Source organism: Dermacentor albipictus, chromosome 1, assembly GCF_038994185.2.
Source record: "Dermacentor albipictus isolate Rhodes 1998 colony chromosome 1, USDA_Dalb.pri_finalv2, whole genome shotgun sequence".
In the NCBI taxonomy this organism is placed as follows: Eukaryota; Metazoa; Arthropoda; class Arachnida; order Ixodida; family Ixodidae; genus Dermacentor; species Dermacentor albipictus.
The window spans coordinates 467,686,717-467,710,483 of NC_091821.1; the positions used below are offsets into that span (position 1 = coordinate 467,686,717).

Genomic DNA, 23,767 nt, shown 5'->3' on the forward strand with positions numbered 1-23,767 from the left:
ATTCGCACACTCCTATGAAAAACGCCTCCTTGCAAGCAACCAAAGCAACTATGCAGTCCACTCTCTCACTTTGGGTCCTGTGATGGCATACAATATTTTTCTGCAGTGCTTGCAAAGCACACAAACCTATTTGCTGTTTGTTGTCAATCGTAGACTGCCTGCAGCCTGCTGCCCTCACCACGAGCCGAAAATGTACAAGTAACCTACGTTGATTCGTTGACAAAACTGACAGTGCAAAGTGGTGAACAGCTGCTGTGCATGCACTGTTGTTCTGGGAATGCTTAGATGGAATGTGACATTTAGATTATTTTACGAGTTCCTGCTAATGAAGACAGTGTATCTATAAGAAACTTATTTCTGTCATTTGGTGTTGATTCAACCGTAATCACTGCACTTTTAGTCCTAGTGGAAAACAGCATTTAGAAAGCTGGGAAATTTCTCTACCAGGAAGAACATAGCCAGTTATGTTCTTTACATAGTTGTATACAGACTGTAGTGCGTGCAAATTTTGTAAAAAAAAAAAAAAGTATTACACGAGAAGCCCTGTGGTGTCTAAATTTTATGTTGCCTATACACACTGGCCAATATCAGTACCTTCTTAAAAGGCCGAAAACTGGCACAAAAATAACATTTTTAGTATTGTCATTTTTGCATCTCCAACACCCTGAAGTTTCATAAGATTCATTTCATAAGATTCTAAAACCCTTCATTTCCACAGGAATTTATAAATTAGGTCCCAATAAATATGCTTTGAAATGTTCTCCCTTGATTCCTCAAAACAACAATTTTGACAGGTTTGCAATTTTGGAGAGAAAATAGCTTCCATTCTATCTTAGCTATTGTAGTAATTCATTCTTTACTGAAAAAATAAATGCATGTAGTGTGACACTAAGTCAAATTGTAGCATAATAATTTCTTCATAAAATTTTTTGTTAATGATGTTTCGCATGTCAATATCGTATTTTTATTTTTCAGGCAACATTGATGGGCTCCAACTGTAGTTATAATTGATATGTGATATTGGTTTATACCTTAGTGCACAATGTAGACGTTCTAGATTATTTCTATATTTTAACTACTGTGTTCGGTTTCCTTGTCTAGATGCTAATTTTCCTCCAAACAAAAACAGTTTCTATGATACGCCAGGTACTACTTGTCCTAGGACAAACATGATTACATTTTTGGAATCAGCACGCCAAAATACCCTAGGTGTGCAAATTTGGTTAAGATTTACCCAGAAATAACAAAGTTGGCATCCTCCACGTAGCCTCCTCCCTTAAGAGCTTCGGCATAATAAATAACAACTGAGATTGTAAAAAAATCCATGTCAGAAAAATCGGTCAGCTACCGCAAAGCCTTCCTGGCAACACCAGGAAACAGAGGAAAGCGCTGCAAACAAGCAGCGTGACTCACGTGACGGCGGACACCACCTCTGCAAACTGCATCAAGTCGTACTTGCGCAGCAGGGCCTCGCTTGGCATGTGACCCTGCACACAGGTGCGACAGGTGCAGCTAAGACAGCCACATGTGCTGTACATGCAAGTACATGCGAGCTCAAGGAAGCCAAGTGTCTCCAACAGGAGTGCACACATAAAGGCCGGCCTTCATGGAGTGAATATTGGGCCTTAAAGTGGCGACATTTGCCCTGTGGCAAAAACCACATGCCTGGCTTTGAAAAAGTTGGTGCTGCCCGCCGATCTATCCTGACTTATATTTTTGTCGGGTGGACATCGCTACTGGAAGCGACAAGCACGCGGCGGAACATGTTAGCCAATCAGGGGCCACCTGACGGGAATGGCTGCCCCCGACGCTTCTCAGACTTCACTCCCATGGTGTTGTTTTTTATACCGCTGCAGGCAGCCACCCACATTTTATCATCTGATGTTCCATCTGTGAGATGGTGCGTACCAGACCAGGAGTGAGCACTAAACAGGTCCAAAGGCAGCAAGCACAAGGGCAAAAGAAGCAGTCATCGAAGGCCGCATGTCCAGGTCACAAAAAGTAGTGATCTCTGGCATGCAGCTGGTGCTTTGGCCGGTGTGAACCAGGCTTACTGTTTGAAGGTATGCATAAAGAAACATATTATATGTGACCGTGTTTCACACGTACCTTTAACACTACTCAGCCAACTGTCAACCAAGCTATTCAGCTGTGCACACAAGCAAGCATTTACAAGATGTGTGCTGCCGCACTTCTTTTCGACCGCAAAAATCAACACAGTGATCATCCGCAGTTTTGAAAAGAAGGGAGCTTTCAGCACCAACCACAGGACATGCATTTGTTAGGGAGCCAATTTTTTCTCATAATTTGCCAAGAATGGTAGAGCAAAGATGTTCTAACAAGCCGAGTATCAAAGCATCCGTGAGAACACTGCTAACCCAGCCTGTGTTTTTAGTGCAGCGATACCATCTTTACCTCCCAAATGAAAGGCTTGGGTCTGACATTAAATTCTTTTTCTCTAAATTTTTTCCCTTTATTCTAGACTAAACATTATAAATAGCCCATTTCACCGCATTATATTGAACTAGGCATGCTGAAAGTTAGTAGCAGCTCTAGCTTAGCCATACAGATGGCAGCGCTTGCTTTTCATGCTTTAAGCACAATTTTACTATACTAATGAACTTGCACAAATATTGTTTTCTAGTAAAACAGGCACAAACCCTTTTCTGATTATTTTCTAAAACCATGAAAGTCCCGCCTCACGCCTAGCGACAATTACAGTGGCATGACGACGTTCACTGACAAATCGTCGCATTAGGGGCGATGCAGCAAAAATATGGCTGCATGCAGGGTGAGATTTTCTGATGTAAGAACGTGCGCCCCATGAAGGCCCGCCTTAACAAGACCTGTTAGTTGTGGACAGGGAACCTTTTAATTGGGACAGTGCACCATAGCTAGTACCTGTATAGAAGGCTTCTGGGATGGGTGAAAGGACACTAAATAAAGATTTCATGTCAAGCTAAACAGATATAACAGTGCTCATATAAGTCCAAAGTGTTACTTTGTAGACAACACAGCCTTTATTGGTATGAAAATGAAAAATACAGGACAGCACTAGTACTGCTACTGGGTACAACACCAATTCTTATGATGTAACATGTACAGCTTGTTTATAATTGCCAAATGGCATCCAATCGCTGACAAGAAAAAATGAAGCTGCTTTTCAACTTGAGAAAGAAAGAAAAAAAAGTCTAGCCAGTTTTATTCGATTTTCATGCAGAAGAACTCTTACGATTCTTTACAGTGCTCTCCTGTGGCGCTTTGCGGGAATGCCCTGCCTTCTCTGCACTTGACGGAGTGTGACTGCAGAGGTCACAGGTGCAGCTACATAAAGAAGCCTGTTTGTCGCGGGTGGTCTTAATTGTGAAAGGATTGTTCAGCCTTGCAAGTCACCAGAACTGCAGATCACATCCTGGTACAAAACAAATGTTGCAAGGATAACTTAACTTGGTTGTCACCGACCGTTTGCCTCTTGCGCCCCTTAAAGCTGAACACACTTTTACCGTACTTTCGCCTGACATGGAACCTGTTATATATTCATTACATTGCAGATGTCATTTCCTTAGAGAAAAAGCCCCGATGACCAGCCAATTATCCCCCTTGGTGCTCAGACGAGAGAGAAGAAGGGCGTAACAGACACAGGCGCTGCTTCCACCTACATTTCATTCAAAAACTTCAATGGAAGTACAGTCGCCGACCAACAATTCGGACTGAGTGGGGATAGCCTAAAGGTCTAAATATAATTCCGAGGCCGAAATATTGGATTTTCCAGAAAAGCTTCTCAATGCACTGATGCACGCACATATGCTTGCATGCAACCTGGTCTGCTTGTATTTCAACCACTATGTTGTCACTACAGTCGAATCCACTTATAACAATAGCGGTTTTAACAATATGTCAGTTATAACAATGAGAAGCAGCTGCACTGCCAACTTTTGCATGTTTTCCATGGTGAAATAACCCGCGTAGTATAATGCCCCAATGCCGCATTATCGGTTATAACGACTAAATCTGGCTACTGGGTGTCTGAGCCGAAAGGTTCAATTCATTCCCTCCCTCAGGGGTTTCGTTTTCATGAGGGACCTTCTGTAGAGCACCTGGATGCCTTGGAGAAGAATGTTGGCAAGCTTCGCATAAAGCAAGCATGGCTGACAGACATAGGGTTTTCTCGTATAAGCCAGTGAGAAGCATGTGGCGAGATGCCTGTGGGAATCTCACCTCAGTGTTTCTTCTGATTTCTAAATTTGACAGGCTGCCGTGGCAACCTTTTCGCATTTTTTAAAAGGCCCTTTTTTGGGCCACTAAAGCGATGTCTTGGTGGAGCTTGCATATCGCTTGCTGCCTGTGACCCCTCTTTGCAGTTGTTATAGCAGTGCCATTTTTAACACCAACAACCGCGGCTTGTTACACACGATTGGAGCGCCCAGGAAGCAGTTAAACGAGTGAACATGGTCAGCAGCCGGATGGAGGAAGGTGGTGGGGAGGGGCACTGGCCTCCCAGCCCATTAGTTTTCTCTGCCATCCCTCTATTTTGATTTTTTTTATGCAACCCAGTTATAACAATTATCGGTTATAACAATGGAATTTTTGTGGCACTTCAATATTGTTATAAGAGGGTTCGACTGCACAGATAAATGAAAGTACAGTAAAAGCATGCAACCACTTCCATCTTCAGGCAAATTAAAGAAAGCCCATCCATGCTCCCATAGATGAATGATCATGGTTTCTTTGCAAGAGCCATTGTCCAGCACTACCCTCACTCAATCGCCGTTCTCTTTGACACAGACACTGTGAGTGCGGCTTGCGCAGATGAGTTTTGTGTCTTCTTTCTTCTTTTTGCCTTAGTGCTCCCTTCAGTTAATAGTCAGCGTTCGTGTGGTCCACTTCTCTTGTGTCCGTGCTGCACGCCTCACCTTTTTGCATAATGACTGCAAGTGGAGTTGGCGCCGCTTGAAGCTGCTTGACAATTTCGTGCCACAAGAATTTGTAATACAGTCAATCCCCAGATATATAAAACTTGAATATATCAAATGATTGTTTATATTGAACCGTTGTAAAATCCGCTTGGAAATCACATGCAAAAGTATAGCGATGTACTACACGTATATCGAACTCCCATTTACAGCCACATTTGCTATATAGAACGCCACACTGCTACAAGTGCGTTTCTCCTAACGAAGGCACAATCACTGTGGTGTCGTTGGAAATATTTAATGCCAACGAATTTGCAACGGTACCCTTTCGGCTGGGGCTGTTAAACAGGAGATTGAGTCAGAAAGGCAGTACAAATGAACAGGGTGCTCTCGGCTTTGGTCGCTGTTCATATGGAACCATGGCTCGTGCAAACTGTGGCCATTCGTTATCGGCAAGAGCATATTTCCACCATGCCTCAAGAATGCGAAAGACATCACGGTCCAAAACGTGCTCCACAAGAAAATGTGGATGACACTAAATTTTTGTCAGTGAGTGAGGCCGGGTATGGGATGTCTGTGTCGTCGGATTTGTCTTCTTGTAGAAAAGCGATTTCCGCAAACAGCACTTTGGGGTCCCACGAGTGGCTAACACGAATCCGACCCCAGTCACCACTTGGACGTATCTTTACATTACTGTGCGAATTTAACCACTCAACACCACATCCACACTTTGTGTAAAAACCATTGTGGCATCGGCGCGCAAAGACTCATTGCTGTGTGATTTGCGTGTTAGTGCTGAATGTTTAATTTGTACTTGCACGGTTACATGTGAGTGGGAATGGATTCAAATGTTCTGCAAACTGACTTGTGTGGGCAGTCACCGACACAGTGGCTGGAGGGGAATGGCCGAGAACAAAGGGATGGCGAGTTGTCAGAGTGCTGATCAGCACACAAGAGACGCATGGACTGTTTAGGGTGGAGTGACTGGCTCCAATAGGAAGGCGGTTTTAAAATTCGGTACTACAGTCTACCCTGATCATTGCCCACGTATGATGATAGGCCGATTAAATGGCACATACCCGGGTGCAATGTAATGGACATGCACTCGGGCATGTTCATGCCCGATTCGCATTACAAGTGCACTGATAGCGGCAAAGCACATATCCATAGAGGCTGGTTTACTTCAGCAGTGTGTCCATTTCTACCTCATCTTGAATAAAAAATGCAAGCACTTCAACATGTGCCAGGCGCATCGTAGTCACGTGTCAATGCAATGCAGGCTTTTGGGATTATAGAATTGCAATCAGTATATTGAAGATCATTCTGCAATGTGAGTGACTTACAACGTTTGTGAGTAAAAATAACTCGACTTTAGTGGATTTGACACAGCCTTGGGGAAGCAAATCGGTCAAGTACTGCTTTTTATAATCTCGGGAAACTGTCCAAGATGTGCAGAGGTCTAAGATAAGCTTCAGATAGGCATATTTTGTATCTCAAATTATTGATATATTGAACTTTTTCGTGATCCTTTTCGAGTTCAATACATCCAGGGTCAACTGTAACAGTTGAGGAAGTCACCCATGATCATGTCACTATTTGACATGTGAAGAAACCAAATAAAAAAAAAACACCCACAACCGAAACAGCAAAACGCAAATGCAGCCTTTACTAAGTGGCTTGGCTTGTCCGGTACTTTGAGCATGGTGGCAATGCTAAATCAACTACTGGACTGTTGTGGATATAATTATCTGAATTATCAGTCCGCTACTGCATCTTGCATTGAACAAACAGAAATCGCAAGGTGCCCAAGCCCTTACCAGGAGCATTTTGACAGGAATGAGGTAGATCAGGATGAGCCGCTTATTGTGCACAGAGTCCTTGTCACATCGCAGGAAGGCAAATGTCAGGTACTCCTCAGCTGTTCCAACACAGAAAGTAATGAAAACATTAAGGAATGCATAAGCTAGCACCATGGCATTGACAAAAACTTTTGCCCAACACTGTTCAAGCTTGTGCTTGTCTCCCTCAAACTACAATTGATGCTGCAGTGTAACAGTTGCTTCTAATGCAGGAAAACATTGCAGGCTAGAAGGGGGTTCACCCTGCATCAATTTCTGTACACGAGACAGTCACGTGAAATTTGTTGCAACACAAGAACTTCTTGCCGCTTTTGGTATCTTTTTCTGGTAGGTTTTAACCAATGCTAACTACACAGGATGCTTTCGCCAACCACTTCATGCTTGTTTTCTTCTGATATGCTTGGGCAACTTCAGTTGCTCATTCCAAAGAGTACATTTATCGTCCTCATAGCAATGTGCAACAGAAAATTTGCCTGTGAACTGCTAAATTTACAAGACCGCCACATTCAAATGTAACGTACGATGGAAACATTACAAAACGGTGATGTATCAAATGATGCATGGTACATGAGAGTCCATAGGATTTAGGTCAGGACTGCAAGAACCCTATGTAACATGGGAAAACGCACCAGCAAGGAATTTATCAACAGGCTCCCACCACTCCACGCAGAGAAACACCATGGCAACCAAATGCCATGTGACCTTTTGCCATATGACCAAATACTCTTTCATTTGTGCAAATCCGTTGCAATGTGCATTTTCCCCCCTCTAACTAACCATGTGCCAGACATCATGCCTGCTTTTTTCATTACATTCCCAGCAGTCCATTTACTGCAGTGCCACAGCTTTGATCATCTCCATTCAGTGGGTATGCTATACACACTGGGGCCTTTTTGTACGTGGCCTGAGGAGCAACACAGCTTTTCTTGATGCTAGGATAAATTTGAATCATGCTGAAATCAGCACCGACTTATAGCTCCAACAAAGACGTACGTCTTTATTCAGGCTGCTTGATTGAGTGCAGCAGGATTTCACTGTTGTGTTCTCTGAACAAGAACACAAAGCTGTCACGCTTGTCGCGATCGAGGTGCCTTCTCGCGCCTTGTCCCCTAGCCTTTGCATTGTGCTTACCTCGATCTCCGGGAAATGCCGCACCAGCAGCAACAAGGTAAAAATGGCTAGCACACCATAACTAATTTCCTGTGCAAAGCATGCTTCGCCCTCCCGGCGTCGAGTCATCGCGTGAACATACATCACCAGAACATGCCCTGATTGACCTCCCGAGTGGCGGCCCTCTTCACCCGAGCTCTCTTACACTGACTGTTCATTGCTGTGGCAGATGTTCACAGGCCCGCAATGAGTCGGTTACGTGGGACCTTTGCTCTCACCACTTCTTATTCTCATGCTTGGTGGACTGCTACCCAGTTAGCCCAAGCACAATTGGCGCACATACTTGATCGGTGTTGCGATGAGCCTTTGCCCGTAAGTGCCGCGACTATAGACTGTGTTGTATCTTGGGTTAATAAACGCGTGTTTGTTGGCAATGTGACTCCAGAGCTATCTCTGCACCGTGCCAGAGAGTCGACAAACTCTGCCATAGTGCCTTTGTGCAATGTGGAGTGGAGGAGCGTCGTGCCTTTTCCTAACCATCACTCATAGGGTTAGCCTTGTGCAAACCCATCTGCACATGCTGAAGAGGTTCTGCATACATTCTCGAAAGCCCATACATTTTCCTTGTTGCTTGTGCAGAGATAAAAAAAAACTTTGCGTTAGTTCCACATCTTTTCACTATGAGCAATACAGAAACAGAAAATTATGTCATTGCATACAGATTTTTCAGTTAGGTGGACTTAACTCTTTCGGGACCGGGGAAAAAACAGGCAATTCTGATGGGTGTCAAAAATTATTTTTTATTACGAATAGTCATTATGCTATATTGCTGCAATGTTTATCAAAATGTAGCTAATTAGATGGTCTTTCATGCATAAAGAAAGGTTACACTTAAAAGTGATATATAATATTTTTTAAAAAATCTCAAATTCAAGATTTGCTGAAAGAACAACATAAAAAAGTTGGAAAAGTCATGGATATACAAGTGGAAAAACATAATAAAAAAAATTCAAGATATACAAAATGTGCTACAATGCCTCCTTTCTTTCTTGTGAAAATTTGGCACGCGTATCTACAACTGTCTTTTTTTTGTGTGAAATCTAGCTTGCACCAGTGGTCAGCCACTCAGGTCCCACGGTTCTTGTGCCACTCGACGAAGCAGTTCCGGGCAGTCGTAAAACACAAGTGAACTTGGCATGTGCTGCAAAAGACATTAGTTTTGAGCTCGATTTTCTTCTGCTCATAGCACAGCTTGCAGTTTCTGCGTTTTGCCACTTTTTCCGGCTTGTGGAGTGCATGTTTTGCGACGGGTGGTGGAGGCGTGTGTGCTTGCTTGGCACCGTCAAGATTCAGAAGCTGCCGAATGAGCTCTTCTCTAAAAGCTAGGTGGTCAAACCCGGCAGTGCGTGCCAGCTCAGGAATCTCTGGGTGCAATGTGCGGTGAGCTTGGAAGAGTACAAAACTGTTCACACATGCAATATCGATGCAGTGGAAGAACAGAGTCTTCCACCACCGTACGCTTCTCATGAGAACATTATAATATCCAATCATTTGATCCGATTTATCTACGCCTAGCATGCCAGCATTATAATCATGGATCAGCAGAGGCTTTGTTATAGATATCCGAGTCCAGGAGTTTTGCCTTCTTTCCCTTCTTTTTGCGGTGACCGTGTCACTTGCAGTATGAACCGTGCTCATCATGTTGACAACACGCCGGTCTTTCCACTGAAGGTACAGGATGTTCTGATCGCGCAACCATCGAATGTCGCCACGTCGAGCTTTTTTTTCCCACCGTGCATCCTTCAGTTCAGCAGGAAATCCTCGCCGATCCTTGCGTGTGGTTCCGCAAGCCAATGTTTTTCGGCTGAGAAGATGACTGAACAGGCTAGTAGAAGTGTAAAAATTGTCCATAAAGATCCTGTAGCCCTGATCAAGATATCTGTGACACAGCTGGCAAACTACGTCGAAAGCTAAGCCATGGGGCCCTGGCTGCTCACGCTTACCGGTATACACACTAAACTGCACAGTATATCCGGTGCCAGGGTCAGCTAGGACCCACAGCTTGTAGCCCCATTTTGTTACTTTATCTTTGATATACTGTCGGATGCCTGACCGCCCTTTCGATTTCACCATGCGCTCATCCACGGAAAGATCGCGATGTGGCTGGAAAAGATTCGCTGACACTTCGTTCATGTGTTGCAGGAGCCACCACATGTATCGGAGCTTTCCTCTTGAACTTTGAGTGACATCGTCCAAGTCTGCAACTTGCAACATTGCGAGTAGAGCTATGAACCGGCGTCGCCGCATGATCCGTGGTGGGAGCAGACTGCTGTACAGATCTCCTACGTTCCAATACAGCTTCAGCCGAGGAACCTTCACAACGCCCATGTAAATTACGAGTCCGATAAACTTTAGCATTTCACTTGGGGTGACTTCTTCCCAAGATCCATCGGAACAAGCATGCGTTGGTTTTTCCAAAATGTGAGTCCAAGCATACTTGTTCGTGTTGTCACAAATTGTTTCGATCACATTCATCGAGAAAAACAGAAGAAAGAAGTCCAGAGCAGTCAAGAATTTCTTTGATCCGCTTCTGAGCGCCACGCCCACTTCTGCGTCCAAGTACACGCCAGGTTCCCGTCGCGGCGAAAACTCAATCCGCTTCTGCGCTGGCGGCAGCAGATCATTGCCGTAGCTTGTTGAGACCCTATCAAGTAAAGATAAAATAATGAGAACATATAGCGAGCCCGTTCACCTACTCCAGAAAGAAATGAATGTGGAACTATGCTCACCTTCGGCTACTAGATGAAGTCCGTGGCTCATCATCATCCGAATCGGAGTCCGAAATAAAATCGGAGCTGCCGAAGTCGTCTTCAGACTCTTCGCTGCTCGGTTCATCAAAAAAATCCGTTGCCGAAGCAGCGGAATCGCGCGATTGACGGCATTCTTTTCGAGCGACCGGACGCGAGCACGACGCCATTTTCCACTGCGTCCGCCGCCGCCGCAATCGAGAAAATTCTCTCTCGCGTATCGCCACCTGCTGGAAATGAAAGAAACTATGCCGAAACCGAGAGTCTAGTTCCTGACGACCTCCTAGATGGAGCTACATGTCCAAGCGCGCGGAAATTTGAACGGGGCAGTGCGCGCAAAACCGTCGATCATGTAGGATCGATGGCCTATGGGCCGGTCCCGAAAGTGTTAAGACCTACCTAGTCTACAAGCTATTTAAAAGTGGGAGCACAGACATGCAAAAAAGTTTGCAAATCGAGTGCTGGGAGATGAGCTCACCGTTCTTGAAGTCACTGTCAAACATTGCTTTCTGCCCTACGTAGTACCTGAAAGACAAATAAGTAAATAATTAAAGTAAATGCAAGGTAAGGCTTAGCAACAGTAGAAGTAGTGTGTTGGTGGTATCACCGCAGAAGTGCGAGTGTTCATTGTGCCCTGCACCATAAGATACTGTTTCCTTCCACCAGTGATCACGGCATGTCTTTTGTAACTGCAGTTTCACAAACTAATAATGGCACATTTTTACACAAATTATGACAGTACTTTGCATAACCAGTGGTGAAAGAAATGTATGATTAGTAAGAGCGGAGAAAAAATTTCGGCAGAAACCATTCTAGAATGACTGCCGACATTAATGCAATTAGCAGTGAAGCAATGTACTAGCGACACACCGTATTACCACTACTCAAATTCGTCATGTATGTTGTGTATGTGTGTGTGTGTGTGTGTGAGAGGCGGGGGGGGGGGGGGGCTGTACTGCTGCCGAGCTCCTCTTGTGCTTCCCTCTGGACATACCATGCCATCTAGTCGTAAACTCCTTGCGTGGCGCATGTGCGAGCATATATTCAGACAAAACTGTCTAAACATATACGGTTATATTGAGGGCGCTGCCATTTTGCGATCCCAGCGCCATCTATAGTCAGCGCCATGCTGGTACGTGGGATCGTGCTGGAGCGTGCGTGGCGAACGTGCTATTGATAACGAGTGGCAAGTTTTCATGTTTTCTTGAGAGGTGTCAACAAGCCTTTGTGATAGGGAAACTTCTGAGCATGTTGTTACTAAGCTTTGAGCTTCAATATAGTAGCCACAATATCAAACAGCGACAGGCTTAGAGGCGCTGCCACAGCTCTGCCCATAATCGAAATATGTCGAGTCAGGTCTGAACACCGTTGATACGTAACATGTGTGCAACATGTTATTACCGTATTTACTCGCATAATGATCGCACTTTTTTTGTCAGAAAAACTGAAGCAAATTCAGGGGTGCGATCATTACGCGGGTTAAATTTCCCGGGGAAAAAAAAAATTTTTTTTTCGTCCGCGTTTGCTGCGGGATGCGAGATTGCGGGTGCGGGACACCAAAACAAAAATGGCGGCTAGCGGAGTGAGCCGAACGCGCCGAACGCGATTTTTTTTTTCTTCTCGTGAGTACATTACATGCATTGAAACAGTTTCTTCCGTATTAGTGATGAATAATATCGTTAATATCGGCAAGTTTGCGGCAATAACGTAGCCATGTCCACTTTGAGGGGACAGTAATAGGTGGGCGCGCTTAGCTGCCTGTGACAGAAACACATGACGGGCATGCTGCGGAAACTGCGGCATCTGTCTTCACTACTTTCCGCTAAGGGTGGGCGAATATCTTAGCTGTGTTACAAGCGTCGGCGTATGAATAGGGCACACTTTTAACGTATCAGAGTAAACGTGGCTACTATCATTGCCGCGCGCGATTTGTTGCGTGCTCACGAGTGCAAAAGCAGATGAAAAGAATCGAAATGCGCCTTTATTGTTTTTGTTGACATCAGCCATTATAAAGCCAACCCATAATAAAGGCAAGTTTGGTTGTACCTCATTTTGTCATGGAAGTGCGGAAAGTGATGAAAGTAATGAAATGAGGCATCTACTTAAGAATGTTTAGTGCGTGCAGGCCGCTTGGCTTGTCTTGAAGAGTGGTTCGCGTAGCATTCGACAGGTGGTAAGCGCGATCATTATTCGCTAGACTTAGCACACGACATATCGCTGCGGCAAGTTCGGGGTGCGATCATTACGCGGGAAATAAAAAAAATCGAATTTTGACGACAAATTTTAGGGGTGCGATCATTACGCGAGTGCGATCATTATGCGAGTAAATACGGTATTGTACGTCTAGCCTTGAACTCTATTAAGGTAGCACCCAGGTGACAGCAATCAGAGATGCCTCCATGTGCTATGCAGTCTGCCACACCAGCGGACATCACAATCCAAGTAACTAGCGAAGCTCTGAGGAAAGACGTTGTGCTAGCTTTCGTGCTCCTAAAATTTTCGCTGTACGATTTTTTAATCATTGTCTACCTGGCACCCGGGCACCAAGTTTAAAAAAGAAAGAACTGTAAAAAAACTCGAATGGAAGGGCCGTACTCAACAAAACGACCTCATGATAGTGGCCGCAAATATGCCACGATCAACCAGATGCACGCGACACATTGAAAGAATATGTGCATTCTTAGGTATTGAGTGGCGCCTGCATGTGATGCAGGTTCTTTTCTTTAATTGTTGCAGACAGTTCCCTGAGGCGGGGCCTCCTTGAACTCAATTGAGGACAAAGCCGTTCCTTCCAAATCGGATACAATACTTTTAATGTAACTAACAAAAATAGAAACACATAATATAAACACTTAATGAAAACTCATAACCAGAAATAAAATACAGTAAGAACTATAACAGTTGCCACAGCACTCAAGTTAGGGGCAGGCTATGAGTGTGAGCGTGCACGGAACAGTTCAACGCAGAGGGATGGAGACGAGGTGGCGAAAGCAGTGGTGTTTGTCTCACTACAATGTCGATGTAGTTGATTGATGAGCCAACGACTACAGCGCAGCTTGGGCTTCGAGAAGGGACACAGGTGGCTTGGTGGCATGGTCAGATGGAGGTGGCTCTCGGCCAGGCAGCTGGGTGCAAACTCGGGCCCATAGCCCGACTGCTTGCACTCTGCCTGCGGGCGCAGCAATTTACCAGCCTCGGGTAGCAGATCGTGCGTCGGTTGAAAACCTGGAGTCTCGGGTCCGAAACCCGATGGCTCGTCTTCAGCTCCTGGTCCGGTAGCCAATCTTCACCCTTGCGTCGCTTTCTCAAACTCTCTTTCTCTTCCACCAGCGCGCCTTGTTTTCCTGCCACTCTGGCCGATTTGTCCTTTTCTGACTGGCCCCTGTGAACTCCATGCACTTTCCCGATTGGGTCATTTTCCTTTTTGTTTTCACTTGTTGCGTCGCATGTGCTTGACGCTCCTTGACGTTGTCGTCTTCCATTCAGCACTGAATTCACCTCCGCGCAAGCAATCTGTTGTCCTTTTCTTTTTCTTCTTTCACCACGGCACTGTTTCGTGCACTTCACGTATCACACTGTGCAAGGACACATCGCTGAATCAAGAGAGCTGAAAAATGAACTGCTCTTTGCAACAGCAACTTTGTTTTCTGAAGCAACACAGCGCTCGAAGCGTGGCGTCGGCTAGACAGCTTGCTGGTGAGATTGGGAAGCACAGTAGGCATGGATTTTGTCACAGAACAAAAATTAACATACCTTTATTTTCTTGGTCAGCCCGTTTGTACTGTTTTCATAATACATCCTCGGTCAACTTCCACCAGAATGTTGGTTGCCAAGCATGATAATCTTAGAACATATTTGAACACAATAACTTTAATGAGCGGCCATGAAGAAATAGCTGATTTTATCCATTTGCAATCGTTGACCTACTCGAATCCATGCCTTTTGTTCACATCCCAGTCTGATGATGGGTGCTGAGTTCGTTGCCATGTGCACACTGGAAACAAAATCTTCGGAACATACACACGATGAATTTGTTGCCATCAAGTCCTTTTGCTTATGCTGGCAATCCAACACGGATGCTTCCTTGCAAGTGCAACGAAGGAGTGCACGGAGTCGTCGCGGCTAAAGATGCTTGTCACATTCACTTCCAAAAGTTATTTTTGCAGCTGAATACATCACAGTGGTAGTCCATTGACCTCGAGTCATCCAGCATCACAGCAATCACAGAAGGAACACGTTAGAATCACACTGCTACTATTCCAACTTGCCACTGGGAGAAACGGCAACCCGCACATACCAGTATGAGAAGGAGAGAGGCGCGCTGGTTCGAGGCTGTGTTCCTCCTCGCTCATAAAACAATCTATATGACAGGGGTTCGATTCCATTCAGAACAAGATAAATTTTAGAATATTTCATTTGTCACTGAAGAGCGGCACGTACTTATTGAGCCAAGCTGGCATCAAAGAGGTTAGATACAAACATATATACCACGAACTGTGTGATGTTCCCAAAGAATTTTAATGGTATTGAAATTAATTTTACTTGTACTAGTAGTATGTGCATTACGTAATGAACCTTTTATACAAGAGCGCAAGAAATTCATTGTGCCAACATGTAGGCATGCAGAAGTGCTTAGACTGGGGCTAGTTGGCACTTTAGTACTTTTGCCAGTACTATAAAGCTGCTGCGTGGGAGTCCTGACAGCACCAACAATGGTAGTCTGCAGGGTATGGCGCTTATCTGGCAAAACATCATGGCAGGTGCCGCAAGATATGAAGAGGGCTTTCTTAGATGTTGCACTGTTTATTACTTACCTAACATTTGCCAAAGGAGCATTCATACACACACAGTATAGCTCTGGACTTCAAACTAATCCTATGTAACCCGGTTTTCAAGCCACTTAAGTTATTTAGATATTAAGTCCATAATCTGATTTCAGGAGAACCACTGCAAAGGCACGTCCTTAATATGCATTGCAGGGCCACATCAGTGAAGGCCACTGCTTATGCATAAACACTTCAACTCCTCTAAATCTAATACAATATATGAGCATGGCACACGAACAGCTGCCACATTGGCAGTAACAGATAACGGCTTCTCTTGTGATCACTAACCATGATTGTGAAAGTACTAAGTTTCAATAGACTGCTTTCAATAGACAACTTCAGCCGAGCATTGCTTACGGTCTGCTCCGCCCACATTTCATGCACTCAAGCACTGCAGAGACCTGTCATTTGGATAAGCGCGCCCCCTAGAGATGCGAGCAATGTGCAGTCATCTTGGCTGTCAAACAACAAAGCCAAGTGCTCACTTTGCAGCAATGAACTGAAGGCTGTGTTCTGCCTTCTGGAGTTGGCATAAGGAATGTGTCCAAGTTCACAGGCATTCACAAAGAGTAGATGCGCACCATTTGTAGGGATACATAGGTCTGAGTGGAGCAAACAGTAAACGTCAAGCTAAAGCTGTTTAATTCGCACCACTGCTCTAGGCCTCTCGGCCTAACGCCTCAGCTCCCTGCTTTCCTGTTGGAATGCCCCAGAAGCTGTCTTTTGCACAATGTCCCTTTCTCACTGACTCACAAGCCCCGGTGGCCATTGTCCTTACCTGTATGTGACCAGCTGGGATATGCTGAAGTGGTCCTTCAGTGCTGAACTCTCGATGGCCCGGATCAGGGGCTTGCACAGGTGTAGCTTGTTTATCTGGAGGCATGTGTGAGGGACTGTCACTACATTTGTCATTTCACTTCTTGGTACTCAACAAGCGCACACCAAGAAGTGAGAGGAAACAACATCCATCATGTAGATTTGACACACTAGTTTCGTGGTCGCATACAGGTACGGCACAGGAAAGTATGCAGGAGCTGTTATAGTAAGCATTCTTCTCTTTTTTTTAGTACCTTACAATTCACCTCGTCGAGAGGTTGATTCCAGTGATAGCGAGTGCATGGCTTCAAGCAAGCCAATGACAGCCAAAAACAACGAAAAATTTAAAGAATATTTACAGAGTATGGCCATTTCTTCCATTTAAGTTCTTCATACTCGTGAACAAAGTGAGCTGATGAAAAATATATAAGGAGAAATAATATCCATGGCATCAGTTCCACACAGCACTTCTGCAAGTGGATGGACATGGTACATACAATAACAGTACAATGTCTGAAGGATTTCGAGAAAGAAAAGTTAGAATTATTGCCTGAAAAACAAAGATGTCCATCAGGCATAAACTTTCAAAGTCCCAGTGGAAGGCACTGCTTCCAATAGAGGTAAATAAAAAATAAAAATGAATTCATGAATTTGCTCACTTGCATTTGGCTGCTACTGCAATTTGGTGTTAAGTGATGTAGAACGTTTTCTACCAGATGTTTCAGCTAGAGAAATGCATGGTGTTGACCATGGCTTCCAATAACAGGCTGTACGCAGTCCTAGAGGCCATACGCTGACAAGCACACTAAAGAAATGGCAGGTTCCAACTCTTGATCTTTTTTTTTTATCCCTAAAGGGAAAGTTTGTGGAAATAAACAGTTTTACGTTAAAAGAACACTCACTTAATCTATTTTAGTGGTTTCTTCACTGTTACTTTTCATTTCTGTGGTTCAATGAAAAAGATTTAAACAGGTTCCCACTGCATCAAATTCTCAAACCAAACACTTTGGTTCGGTACAAAAGTATTCAGTTCATATTAAAGTATTCTTACAGCCTTCCCAAAAACACTTACCCAGTCATTTACAAACTCTCACTCAGCCATTTTGAGCTCACCTTGAAGTAGATCTTGAACAGCTGGTTGACTAAGTTGAGCATGCCACGACGTTTGGAGTTCTCCAAGGATGACCGGCTAGGATGAGGAGGAACTGGTTAAGAACTACCACCCTGATTTCATACATAGATTACAAAAGCAGGCATTAAGTATAATAATGCATTCAAGAAACAATAATCCACGATGAACATTGTTTTACAGCATGAATATATATTACCATTACATCTCTAGTGTCACTTAAAAATAGCTATTACCATAAGTAGAGTCATGAGGTTCAATAGCCATTTTCATGTAAGCATCAGACATTTGTTTGTTCACAGCTCGAGTATGCATCATCCATTTGGTCCCCACATCCTACCTACTTAATCGACATGCTTGAATCAGTCCAGAACAGAGCTGCCCATTTCATCTCACGTAATTATAGCCACCACTCCAGCGTAACGCAAATCAAACTCGATCATTCCCTCCAGCCTTCAGTTTTTCGTTGTAATATCGCTCTGTTATCCTTGTTTCACAAATATCTTTATAATGCCACACAATCCACACTGCATATCCAGATTGCCTCAAACACATTTCGCTGATTAAATAACCACTTAAGTTTTGCGCACATGTACAGTATAACACATGCTTTTAACTTTTCCGCACGCCCTACGGCCATTTGCTCGTAGAACAATCTTCCTGGTAACATTGCTTCCGAGTCAGATAAAGAAAAATTTCGTCATCTACGCGAGCATTTTCCATAATAGCACTTACAAATCACTTTTATCTTGTTTCTTGCACTTGGCAATGTGCTTCGAACTTCTTGCTATGTTTTTATTTCTATTGATGCATTGCTATATTGCTCTTATGAATTGGTATTTTATGCTGCATCATGTATTCACATGTATGCCCTGTATGTATGCATGCCCTGTATGTATGCATGCCCTGTATGTATGTATGCCCTGGCTTTTCCTCTCGTGACAATATTATTGCGTTTTTGCAACTTTTTCCCAAAATATCCCTTGAAGCATTGCATTCCTTGATCTGCTCATTTTTCCTGTATTGTACCTTCTAGTATTAGTGCCTTACGTTAACTTTTCTTATGTTTTTCTTCCGTGAAGTGTACCTTTGTGGCATTTTATTACGTCAGTTTTTCCTTTTTCATGCTTTGAGCTTTCTAGTAATGTTGATGAGCCCTGGATTGGGACATATCTTTCGTACCAAACTTCACAAGGCTGCTTACTCTTTTTTGTTATGCCTTTGATTTTGTAACCCCCCTTACACAAGGCCTCATAGGGCCTGTAAGGTATTTTAAATAAATAAATAAATAAATAAATAAATAAACATTCTGGTATTCATCCCAAACAACTAGAAGAAGGGACTAGCCTGATGATGCCTTTTCTTCAATCTACAAAGTGTAAACTGAGTGTTGGTTCACAACTACTGGACAAATAGTAAGGAACAATCTATACCTCAGGATTAAAACAGCAGTAGGTGAGTTTAATTTTGATAAGATGACTTTGCTCGCTATTGTTTGCTTGCATAATGTTGCCTCATTTTACACCCCTTATCATCATTCAGTCGATCACTCATACTTGTTCATTTACAGCACATATATTTTTCTTATAACACATAGTTTTCTTATAAAATGTAGTTTCTGGTCTTTATGACCTTGCTGCCACTGTTTGCGTATTCAGTTGCCCTACTTGAATTTATTACCCTGGAGCTAGTAGAAGTCAATGGCTATGAGTTAAAAAATTGTTTGCACATCCTTTTATGACTTCCAGAAGGCAAGCAAAGTTCACACTTAAGCGGTGCTCAACAAATGACACTGCAAGACCATGACCTCATTGCAAGCTGACTGAGGACGGCACAAACAAACATGCCTGCTCTTTTCAGGGAGACGAGCACCAACCAAGGCAATGATGTAATAGTGTGCACTAACCAATCGGTGTGCCTTACTACGGTTCCTTCCAGCTTCCCGCTATTGTCACCACCCCTCCCCCCCTACTCACTGCCCGCACTTTCCTCTGCCCAAGTCGAACCACCACATCAACCACATCCTCGTGAAGCCAACAGACAACGAAGCCAAGGAAAGCACAGGGGGAAACAAACTGTTGTTTCTAATTGAAATTTAGAAATTATAAAGAAAGGGGAAAGTGGCGGGATCTGTACCCACGCCTTTTGCAATATGTGTGCGATGCTCTACCAGTTGCGCTACAGCTGTGGCTATCGTCCCGTACACTTTCTTCAATGTTTGTGTATGTAGGAGTGGTAGCCAGCATCCCCCATGGTCATGGTAGCAGATGTAGCACATTAACTACAGGTGGCATGTAGCCTGTGAACGTTACACGCAGGCGGCTTACCAATAGACCCTCGTATGCTACCTGAAGGCATAAAAGCTGCACAAGTCAAGATCCTTGCGATGTGTAAATGAGAAACAGGGTACAAAAAGCATCAAAACCTGTATAACATCACAAAAAAAGTTTCACATAAATATAGTAAACAGGATTTGCAAGGAAAATGTCTGGCTAGCATTCCAGAATACCATTCCTGACATAATGCTGCTATGTACCGTAATAAAGCTGTGACTCATGTTCAGCTATTCACATAACAAACATAATTGAATGGCAGTGATATGATTACTGTTGATGCAGATTATGGCATACAGGGACGTGACTATTTTGCTTAAAATGTTTGGAAAAAGATTTAGTGCTTACTACGGCACTGTTCATGCTCAAATTTCCCAGAAAGATCACATTTTGGATTCTTCGTCATATAATAAAACTGCTGGCACAATTAACTGCCTCATTTTTAAGAAAAATTAGCAAAGTTGCCTTTGTTTATGGGGATGACAGCTGCTGCTGCCATGACAGTGCAAGCATAAACTTGTATCGCTGCTTGTGGGCACTGCAGAAAAACCTACCTGAAATACTACAGAAAGCAGTGTTTCAAGGAAAATTGCTGTGTGTTTCAGAGGAGCAGGTAACACACAGTAACCCTCTCTAACCAGCTGCGTCGTGGAGCTGCCAGCAGGTGGTGACACAAGTGTACTTGTGCCGCCACAGCAGCAGTTTGCATCCCCATAAACAGGGCAACTTTGCACTTTCTTCTTAAGAACCAGGCAATTAACTGTGCCAAGTGCTGCACTGAACAATGTAGACTCCAGAATGCAATCTTTCTGCAAAATTTGAGCAAGAACTGTGCAGCAGTAAGTGCAAAATATTTTTTCGAACACTTTAAGCGACGTACGCACGCCCTTGTATGAATTTGTAATGTTTCCTGGCAATGCATTGTGTACGAGATTTGAAGTTTTTGGTGAATCGTACATTGTTGCGCATGATTATGTACGTCAAAACTCAACTGGCCACAACGTGTTCAGAGGTACACTACAAGATGTACTCAGTTTGTCCTTTCATTGTTGCTGAAGTGCTCAAAACCCCTTAAGTAAGGCTGGTGCCTTGACTGCACTGCCTGGCCAACTTTCCAGCTTGGCGGTTTGGCGAGTGATTTGTCTTGATTCACCCTGAAAACACACTGGGAATGTCGACTGCCATTCAAACATTCTGTATTGTGTTGCAGAAGCCTGTATTCTTCTGACACACCCACTGGTGTGTCAGAGAGACAGTAGTGGCTTACGCCACTGCTCCTCACAACTAAATGACCTTTCCTTGCTGCACGTCATTCATACCTATGCTCTTAGCAGAGTGACAGTAAGCTCAAGTATACTTAATATATGCTGCTGTGAAACGAGTTGTGGTTACTAAAACACGAAAACTGCTCCCAGGCAAGTCCGCGCAGGCATGTGTGTGTATGGCAGGCTTAGTGGGCTTACGTGACTTCAACCAACTGACCAGTACAGGCTAGTTGTAATTGTAGACAAATAAATTGCTCTGTCAAGCCTATCAAGTGCTGGGTAACTAAGGCAGTGATTTATAAATGGCTGTTTCAGCCAAACCAGCGGATCATTCACACTCAGACTTTGCACCAGAGGTGGCATTTCACATATGTATATATACAGTAATCTAGCTTGTTTCACCCAGAGTAAGCCACAAATGCAAGTCATCTGCTGTGACGTGGTACTGGAAGAGCAGCTTCATGATAAGTATGCCGGAGCCATCCATGACTGTTACATAGTATAGCTTGCCATGTTTCACTGCAACATAGACAGATGGCCACTGCCAAGAAGAACTGCACTTTTTGTTGGGCATTGTGATGTGTGTGGTGCGCGACATGGTGCAGTGGTCAGGATGGACAGAAGCAGACAAGGAGTGCGCGCGCCGAGGCAAATTCCATGCTGGAAGGAGAAAACGACAACGCCGAAGAGCGTCCGGCACGTGAATGCGCGGCGCAAGAAAAGGAACTAAAGGAAGAAAAGCCAACCAATTAGGAAAGACCACGGGACGTCAGGCAGCCAATCGGAAAATGACTAATCGGCCAGAGCAGAAGAAAAAGCGTGGTGTGCTGGCAGAAGGGGGGAGACGCCGGGATTGTTCCAGGAAGCGACGCCAGGAGAAGGTCGTCCACCGGACCAGGAGTTGAAAACGGGCCGTCGGGTTCCAGACCCGAGCCACCAGGACTTCACCCGACCGGGGCCTCCTGCCAACCCGTTCCTGTGTGTCGCCAGCCTACCCGAGCGTGCCGCCAGCTGCTCAAGGCCGGCGAGCTTCTGCGCCCGTGGGCAGGACGAGAGCAGTCGGGCTATGGGCCCGAGTTCTACGTCCAGCTGCCTGGCCAGAACGCCGCCGCCGTCTGCTCGTGCTGCCAAGCCGCCTGCCTTACCTCTCCAAGCCAGAGCTGGCGCGCTCCAGTCGTCCGGTCAGCCATCCTATACCCCGACCTTTGGTGAGACCAGTGCAACTCTTTTCATCAACTTGTCGTCGCATCTCCACGTCGAGACTGTTATGTGTCCCTGCCATCTTGTCAAGCCCGGACACGTATATCGTTAACGTCATACTAGCCCGAAGTGTTTCTTACTGCCGTGATGTCTGTTTGAGTGCTTATTTTATGCTTTCTATTTCCTTCTATTTATTTTAAGCCTCTTTCTAGTTTCATTAAAAGTTTGTGTTTGTGTTTTCGAAACCAGCGGCTTTGTCCCCGATTGGGCATCACAGGCATCACCGTGGATGAAGCATACTTTCGGTTTATTCTTGATGAAACTCAAGATTACTGTGTCCGAAAATGGCATTAAACACACTGCTCAGCAACATTACACCTCTGTCCAAAATTTAAGTGCAAACAAGCCAGAGGCCAGTATGAAAGAGCCGTTCATACCAGGCTCCTTTATATGTGCAACAGATTATCTAATCATTTTATACCTTTAGCTTGCTGTTTGAAAACCTTTAGTATCTACGGAAGAATGACTGAACAGCCCACACATGCACAGAATGCAGCTGCAATTTTCACTGACTTGTCACTGGCGCAGACTCTGAAGCAGCCCATCAGGAATTCTGCGGCCTTCTCCAATGTCTCCCCAGGTTTGCCTTTGCTCTTTTTGGACAGCTGCATGTCTGCCTGGAGAAAGTTATATATAGTGGAGTATGCAATGAATGAATGAGTGAATGTATTTTTGAATGAAAGTCAGAATTATTTCTTTTCTGCACAGCAAAAGATTAGATAAATTGTTCACAACTGACTTTTTTTTTTTGCTGTTTGTAGAGGTATATTTCTTTCTGGACAAACGATACTGTTTCTATAATTCAGTAAGGTTGCTTTATTTTCCAAACTGTGTTAAATATAAATTTGAAGACTTCTCTGCATCATGCTGACATCTTATGGAACAGCACGTTGTGGGGCTCGATACACTATGAAAAACAAAAATACCAGAAGAGAAATTAAAGGGTCTCTTAAGATCTCTTAGGAGGTGAATGGCGAAAGCCTACTCTTCCTCCTCTTATCATTCACCTCTTTGTCTCTTCTCTTTCTTCTTTTAGTCATTACTGCTCACTAAGCCTTTTTAGTCAGTTGTAATAAATTGTGGTCATTACAAGCAGTCGTTAGACATGTTGGTCATATCAGTCATTAGTAGTCATTACAAGTTATTTCAATCATTATTAGACATTACTGGTCATTACTAAGCATTTTAGTCATTTCTAATCAATTGTAGTCGTTACAAGTTGTCATTAGTCATATTGGTCATTACTGCTCACTAGTAAGCATTTTTAGTAATTTGTAATCAATTGCAGTCATTACAAGCTACTGTTAGACATATTGGTTATTTCGTAGTCATTAGTAGTCATTACAAGTCATTACTACTCATTACTAGACATTTCTATCATTTCTAATCAATTGTGGTCATTACAAGCCATCGTTAAACATATTCGTCATTTTGGAGTCATTAGTAGTC

At 44.0% G+C, this 23,767-nt stretch overlaps 2 protein-coding genes across 2 annotated transcripts in view; both read right to left on the minus strand.

Annotated features, from left to right (window-relative positions):
• Positions 1-23,767, minus strand: part of PCID2 (PCI domain-containing protein 2) — a 53,487-nt gene that overhangs the window by 18,979 nt on the left and 10,741 nt on the right. Inside the window, exons 6-11 of the mRNA XM_070532449.1 lie at positions 22,832-22,935; positions 17,445-17,520; positions 16,294-16,388; positions 11,168-11,214; positions 6,731-6,831; positions 1,414-1,487 (exon numbers count right to left, since the gene is read on the minus strand). Of these exons, the coding sequence (XP_070388550.1) occupies positions 1,414-1,487; positions 6,731-6,831; positions 11,168-11,214; positions 16,294-16,388; positions 17,445-17,520; positions 22,832-22,935 (497 nt within the window). The remainder of the gene's footprint in view (positions 1-1,413; positions 1,488-6,730; positions 6,832-11,167; positions 11,215-16,293; positions 16,389-17,444; positions 17,521-22,831; positions 22,936-23,767) is intronic.
• LOC139055001 (piggyBac transposable element-derived protein 4-like) lies at positions 7,021-11,020 on the minus strand. Its single transcript, XM_070532711.1, has 3 exons — positions 10,672-11,020; positions 9,675-10,586; positions 7,021-7,027 (listed from the first exon to the last, which is right to left on the minus strand). Exons 1-3 carry the CDS (start codon positions 10,857-10,859, stop codon positions 7,021-7,023), a joined length of 1,107 nt encoding a protein of 368 aa, XP_070388812.1. The 5' UTR covers positions 10,860-11,020.